Source organism: Lissotriton vulgaris, chromosome 4_1 (assembly GCF_964263255.1).
Source record: "Lissotriton vulgaris chromosome 4_1, aLisVul1.2, whole genome shotgun sequence".
NCBI classification, from domain to species: domain Eukaryota; kingdom Metazoa; phylum Chordata; class Amphibia; order Caudata; family Salamandridae; genus Lissotriton; species Lissotriton vulgaris.
Window position 1 is genome coordinate 2,135,301,063 of NC_141691.1, and position 7,967 is coordinate 2,135,309,029.

Consider the following 7,967-nt stretch of genomic DNA (forward strand, 5'->3'; position numbering starts at 1 on the left):
CTCTATTATAAAGTATTGTAATGGATTAGTGACTCCATGGTTGGCTCATTTGATTAATTGTCAGACCTTTGTATAGTGCACCATGTGTGCCCAGGGCCTGTAAGTCAAATGTTGCTGGTGGGCCTGCAGCACTGGTTGTGCCACCCAAAGAAGCAGCTTGTAAAGTATGTTTCAGGCCTGCAATTGCAGAGCCTGTGTGCAGTTAGTACTGCCACGTCAACTTGGTAAGTGCACCCACTTACCAGTCCCTAAACCTTCCATTTTCTATATGTTCTCCACCCCCAAGGTAGGCCTAAGGGCAGGGTGCATTGTAAGAAAAGGTAGGATATGTGTTGCATGTCCTTATAGTGAAATCAGCCAATTTTGTTTTTCACTATTGCAAGGCTACCTGTCCCCATAGGCTAGAATGGGCAGTTTGACTATAACATCTTATGGTCCTAACTGACCCAGGCAACATGGTAGAAAAACTAATTTTGTATGCCTGAACTGATAAAATACATCTTTTAGAACAGTTGGTTTTAACATTCTGTGTTTGAAAATACTACTTTTAGAAAGTGGGTATGTTCTTGCCTAGCCATCCAGCCTGCCTCTGCTAGGTTGTGTATTGCATGTCTGGTTTGTGAGTGACAGGAGGGCTTGAGCTCCAGCAGTCTGACGAGTCAGGGCTGGGCTGAATAGGACCGTGGCTGAATAGAGAGTGGAGGGCTGTGATTTTCTTTCACTCCCCTGAGCCCTCATAGACCAGAGAGTAGGTGGTAGGAGATTTCCTTTCAGCTACCTGGGCCAGGTCTGCTTTCAACAATGCTGTCTCCACCTCCTGCCAGGAATCTGCACAGAACTGGTTTTGGCTCGGCACAGGCACCCTCTGCCCTCAGAGGACAAAGTATTTACTAGTATAAATATTAAGGCCCAGACCCTAAGACTTTAGATATCTTCTGGCAATCAAGACAGACCTTCGCCAAGGAGGAGAAACCAAGGAAGGTGAAGGATTTGACTGCCCCTGTGCCAGTGTGCGATTTTCTGGGGTTGGCCTACAGTGGTTACTTAATTGCCGAGGATAGGGGAAATGTTATCCTGTTGAAAAAGAATCTCCAAGGGCTTGAACTGTGCTTGCCTCCTGCTGAAGTCTCAGGGATACAAGACTTCAGCACCAGCTCCCCTCGGAATTCCCTTGCTGGGAATTCTGTCTGGGGAAGACTGCACTTAGTTGGGAGCTGGTAGCGTGATTCAACGAGAAGAAGCGCGACTCCGTCACAGCTGTTGCTGTTGCATCATCGGAGAAGCGTGTCATTTGGGTTTTGTGTTAAGTCTATATAAAGATGAATTATTTTTATAAAACCTTTGTGGTGTCCATATGTAGTGATTTCACTGTATTACTGTATGTGTTAACAAATGCTTTACAAACTGCCTCTGAGATAAGCCTTCCTGCGACTGCCAAATAACCACAGGGTTGAGCAGGGGTTATTTAGGAGTTTCTAGGATTTCATTTATATCTTGATCAATTTTGTAACCCCAGGTATCGCATTTCCTTCTTGATCAACCGACTCTCCTTTCTCTTATTTCATACCATAACCTCTGTTTTGTCCTCATTTACTAGGTAACCCAACACCTTGACAAATTATAAAGCTAACTGTATGATGAAACCAACTGGTGAAGGATTAAACCCAGATCTGTTGACTGGGTGTGAGTGTTTGATTGGTTCAGATGCTCCGTCCATCACCACCCCCTTTTGTACAACTGTATAATAGCCGACAAGAGAGAACCATAAGGTCATCCGCATAAAATGCTACCTTTCTCCCCCATTCCCCCTGAGGAAAGGAAGGGATGTTGGTTGTTATTCTAAGTATATGTTCAAAGGGCTCTATATAAAAATTAAACAAAAGGGGGGAAAGGGGACAGCCCTGTCTTGTACCTCTGAGTTTTTTAAACGATGAAGATGGCTTCCCATTCACTAAAACTCTATCAAAGGCTTTAGAGGCATCTAATGTTGTTATTGCTAAAGGGGTTGCATAAGTTGTTGCCAAATTATTTGCTTCTATGAACCCGTTAACTTGTGTAGATACCTTCCTTTTACGAAGCCCTTCTGATCTTTGTGTAGCACGTCGTCAACTATCTTAGTCTTCCCTCCAAGATTTTTGTAAAGATTTTATAGTCCGAATTCAGGAGAGATATGATTCACACCTGGCAGGACCCTTTTCTTGTTATAGCCTCATTCCAAGGGTTAGGTAGTTCCGGGGCGACCATGCACGGACCAGCGGTGATCTCGCTCTTGCAGCTCCTCAATGCGATGGCTTCTGCAACGACACTCACAGCAAAGTGATGTGGTCAGCAAGCAAGAATGGATATGAGCTCATCCAGCTACGACAGGCTCTGTGACAACACTCGCAGCGATGGTAATATTTCCGCACCGGTCTGGTGTATCCCACAAACGAAGGGTGCAACGTCTCTGGCAGTGGTGACAGGCGCTGTGACAATCTCAACCTCCATAGCAGCGGGAATTTCTTCGCACTATCGGGAATGCACTCCGCAAGCAAGCGATCCACTAAATTTTCTGTAGCAAGTTTCTAAAATCTTTGTTTCCAGGTTCCCAACACAGGTACAACTTCCAGAAGCACCACAACTGGCCCAAGCACTCTAGGAAGGAAATAACTCTCTCAGCACAGCTCAGGGAAGCTGAGGGTGAAGTCCTTTTGTTTCTGGGCACCTAAAAAACAGGAGGCCAGCTCTTCTCAGGCTCTTGGAGTTTCCTTCAAGCAAGGGGACACAGCACAAAGCAAAGTCCTTCCCCTCTCCTTGGCAGCAAAGCGACAGCAGGTCAGTCCAGCAGAGCAACAGCAGGACAGTCTTCCTTCTTCAGTGTCAGCTTTATCCTTGGCAGAGGTTCCTTCTTGATTCCAGGATGATCTAATTTTCTGTAGTCAGGGGTCCTGTACTTATACCCTTAAAATTATTTGTTCCGTTTGTGCAGGAGGGCTCTGAGCCCGGTCTGAACCAGTTCTGGGTGTACCTTGAGCACTTTATTTTCCTGGCTTCTCCTTTCCATTCAGAGAGAGGAGCAGGGTTGTCAGCCGCACAGTAGGAGGTGGAGAAAGCATTGTGCAGGGAGAGCACAGCCCTGGAGCACTTTGTTGACATGATTCCTTCTCTCCTTTCCCAGTACAGGGCAGAGCCATCAGATGCACCACAGGGGGTGGAGCCAACACTGTGGGGGGCAGGCACAGTCCTATTCAGGTCCCGGTGCTATCACCACCCACCACTCAAGATGCAGATGCAGTCATTCAGCCTAGGGCTGACTCAGCCAGCCTCCTGGGGGCTCCCCAGCCCCTGTCACTCTCAAACCAGACAGTCAATTCCAAACAGGCCAAGGCACACAGAAAGGTCAGACAAGAGAACAGCAACTTTCTAAAAGTGCTATTCTCAAACACAGGATTTAAAAACTACCTTTCCTAAAAGAAGAATTATTAAATTCTGTGTTCAGGGATACTAGACTTTTATGTCCTATCTTGCTCCTATGGGATGATATGCTGGTAGCACTGTAGCCAGCATCCCCCAAGATAGCCTATGGGGCAAGATAGCCTTACAATAGTGAAAAACAAAAATGGGTGTAATTCACTACCAGAGCTTGTCACCTGCACTAGTACATGCTCTACCTTTCACATACACTGCACCCTGCCCAGGGGGGTACCTTGTGCCGTCCATAGGGGTGACCAATGTGTACAGAAAGGGAAGGGTTCGGCCTGGCCAGTGTGAACATGGCAGTTCACAGACTGCACACAGGCACTGCGGTGGCAGGCCTGAGACACCATTTTAGGGCTACTCTTGTGGGTGGCACAACCAGTGCTGCCGGCCCACTAGTAGCATTTGAATCACCAGACCTTGCACACTGAGTGCACTTTACTAGGGACTTCATGGTAATACAAATATGCCAATCATGGATAACCAATTACAATAACAATGTACACAGAGAGCATATGCACTTTAGCACTGATCAGCAGTGGTAAAGTGCCCAGAGTCCTATTGCCAACAGCTTTGGGTCAGGAAAAATAGGGGAGGGAGAAGCAAAAAGTTTGGGGATAACCCTGCAAGAAGGGCCAGTTCCAACAACCACCATCCCAGATGTTTGGCGAATGCGCTCTTTTCACATATACTTGTCACTATACCTTGCATTGAATGTTTATAGCCTGAGGTGTTGGAAATTCACCTACTATCAATACGACTCACTAGAAACTGGTGGCTGATGTATCAAGGGTTTTAACCCATTCTCTGTGGGTGACTGTGATGACACATTAGGAAAGATTCTTATGGAACCAGCCATTTTATCTATCACTGACAGAATCAAATATGATTTTGATATTTCCCAATTCTCTACAGTTTATACAATAATTAAACAAGACCTAAAACATGCTTCTTAACTCTGCATCTTTAGACCAACGACCACAGAACTGAAAAAAAACAAAAGGAAGAAGTAACAATGTTTTAGAGGCATCTAAAAACAACACAACTCAAGCAGAATAATATTAGCCCACACTTTCTTACTGCTAGCTTGTATAACAAAGTTACATTGTATTGGCCCCTTCGAAAAGGAAAAAATAACTCTTTCACTCCCTTCTTCCTTTCTTTGAATGGCTTTTAGTTTGTGGTTGTGCAGGCATTTTCTCAGTGTTTATATATTTTTACTGGTGTGGGCTATTTCTCTTTCAGTGGGGTTTTGTCAGTTATTATAGGTTTAAACCTAAAACTGGACAGCCTAATCATAAATCATCTGACCTTTGCCTCATGGTTGTTAACTCCTTATTTACTAGGATTGGATTAGAATTAGAATGCTTAAGGTTTGTTTATCCTCTATGAATAAATTGCTGTTTAAATAAAAAGAAAAAGAGAGGGCCAATAGATTTATGTCACTCAGAATCTGAATTTAGGTCCCAAAAGCCATGAGGCATCACAAAAGCATAATAATATGTAAATAAATCACAACAAGAAAAACTCTTTCAATATAATTATTCTTTACATATCAAAATGCCATTAACAATGTTGTAAACATACTGCTACATTTAGCATTGATGGAACACTTATGGCTTCTATTTTTATCTGCTTCAATTTAGATATGGAAAACTGCCAGAAGTGCCCTGAGGACAAGTGGCCCAATGACAAGAAGGATGGCTGCATCCCCAAAACCATTGTTTTCCTCTCATACAGTGATATCATTGGTGAAGTTTTGGTCTTCACAGCTGTATCTTTCTCTATAGCCACAGCTGCAGTGCTGGGAATCTTTATTAAACACCGAGACACACCGATAGTCAAGGCCAATAACCGGGATCTCAGCTACACACTGCTTGTCACCCTAATGTTCGCCTTTCTCTGCTCCCTCCTATTTATTGGACACCCCATGACATGGACCTGTCTGATCCAGCAAGCTGCATTTGGGATTGTTTTTACTATTGCTGTGTCTTGTGTTTTAGCAAAAACCATCACCGTTGTCATTGCCTTTAATGCCACCAGGCCTGGGAGCAGAATAAGCAGATGGCTGGGATCACGGGTGTCCGGCTCTATTGTCCTCTTGTCCACACTGGGAGAAGTGACAATCTGTATTTCTTGGCTGCTCACCTCCCCACCTCACCCTGGCACTGACACACAGTCTGAGACTGGGACGATAATCCTGCAGTGTGACCAGGGCTCTGTCACTGCCTTCTACTGTGTGATTGGTTACATGGCACTCTTGGCCTTTGCCAGCTTCATGGTGGCTTTTCTCGCCAGGAACCTCCCTGACCGATTCAACGAGGCCAAGCTCATCACATTCAGCATGCTGGTGTTCTGCAGCGTCTGGGTCTCCTTCATTCCTGCCTACCTCAGCACTAAGGGCCGGAATATGGTGGCCGTGGAGATCTTTGCCATCTTGGCTTCTAGCGCTGGACTGCTGGGCTGTATATTCTTTCCCAAATGTTATAGCATTCTTAGGATGGATAGCAATAGCATAGAACGTTTAGTTCTGAAAAGCAATTTATAAACACTGACGAAACATGGTCGAGTGGCGCTGCTAGCCACACCAGAATGGAGAGATATATATGAACACTTAATACTTACCTTTAAAACGTTTACCACAAATATGCATTCACTATTTTTGCCTTCACAACAAAATAACATTTGTTATAAATGTATGTTTGCATAATTTATACTTGTTGTAATTTCCTGTATGCTAAGGCAGGCAGGGTTCAGCTGTCATTCTATAACGTGTAATAATATGTACACAGATGCTCTGCGATATACCTAGTTCTGCAAATCTCAGAACTAGGTATATCGCAGAGTCTTCTTCATCATAACTGCTCATATGAACCAAGAAGGCTTATGAGGTATAGTTCTCCGCCATACCTGCAATCTTTGATTGCTTTTTGTGAAGGTTGGGTACATTTTTCTGCAGCTTTCTGGAAGTCCAGTGAAACCGCATTCAATCTTCTGCTGAGCGATCTTTCCTGAGGTATTTTCAGGTGTCAAGTATACTTGCAGTTTCTAAGATGTGGGACTGGTGAAAGAGTTGTCTTTGAGGTCCTTCTCTGTTACAGTTCTTCTTCAATGCATTGCCCCTCCTAAAGGTATTGCTGCTGCAATGTGTTGACTTTGCTGGCTTTTATTCTGTCTTTAAATAATATGTTTGACTGATTTATTTATTAACATGCTTTTTAGGAATTTTCCTTGACTTCACAGTTTCCTTCTTTGGTATTATATACCTGCTTGTGATAATACTTTTATATTATTATTTTTACTGGCTCAAGAAACATTACCTAACATTAATGTGTTTTTATGTGAATTATGGCCCAAATCAGTAGCATTCCTTTCAAATAAAAGAAAACAAGTAGCCCGGACACCTCCTTTGAAATCCAAAGTTATTGAAACACAAGAAGTATGACAGCACTGCAATCTTGAGCAAATAAAAGCAATTCAATAACAATCCTGATATGATATGTTCCGATATTACACAGATTCTGTGAGAAATTACTACTCTCTCTATGAAAGTGCCTGATAATAAGAAACTAATCAGAGATAATGCAGCAGCAATCAGCAAAATGACTCCTCTTCTCAGTCAAATAAAACCTTTCATTACAATGTTCCCACATTTAGGGGCTCATTATGATGTTGTGCAGACTTACTTCAGCCCAACACCGACTTGGGCCTGGACCACCTGACACCCCTTTGGTGCCTCATTAGGATGTGACCGAAAACTATTTGGTCGCTTCCTATATTTTATTTTTTTTGTTAAATTTGTACTTTATTACACCTTTGAAATGTGCACACAGCCTTTATCGCCTACAACCCGGAGGCCGGCGGCAACAGTAGTTCACACCCAGATCCCTGAGTAGAGGCCACACACACAGCCACGACGCCAACATCCCAGAGGCCTGGCGGCGCACTGGAAGTAAAGAAAGAAATAAGAGACAATATCGAATTATGAAAGCAGCAGATGACTGACCTCAATATAACAAAAAAGAACCCAACCAGCAGCGTTGGTGGTGACACTCCATATCACAGTTCGGTGTGCAAAGGTAATGCAGTCTGTACACATATATTAAGCCAACTTCTTAAAGACCTGAGGATAAAGTCTCCTGGTAGGGAGAAATGAAAAGGTGCATTAAACCACAAAAAACCCACTCAAAAACAAACCCCCGCCCTACGAACTACCCAGCCTACCTATACCCGTGTCCACTCGCCCACCTGCACTAACTACCACGTCTATAGTAGAACTTAGGACCCATAGCAACTGACCCAAGGGCCCAATGGAACGGAGCAAAGTTTGAGAGGGACTATGCAAACCACTACCCAGTACAGCCGTCATAAGTATTCACCCAGCACACTGCACGGGCAAGACTCAGGCGGGATCCCCCACCCACCTTCAGCATGGAAACACTCAACCACAATTCTCATCAAAGTCAACCATCGCCACCCCACCTTCCTGCATTTCATCCAACTCCATCCAA

The 7,967-nt window shown here is 44.0% G+C and overlaps 1 protein-coding gene across 1 annotated transcript in view; it reads left to right on the forward strand.

Moving 5' to 3' along the window:
* Positions 1 to 6,004, forward strand: part of LOC147725226 (vomeronasal type-2 receptor 116-like) — a 43,084-nt gene extending 37,080 nt beyond the window's left edge. The window contains exon 3 of the mRNA XM_086967140.1: positions 5,103 to 6,004. Coding sequence (XP_086823266.1) covers positions 5,103 to 6,004 — 902 coding nt within the window. The remainder of the gene's footprint in view (positions 1 to 5,102) is intronic.
* The last annotated feature ends 1,963 nt before the right edge of the window (positions 6,005 to 7,967 follow it).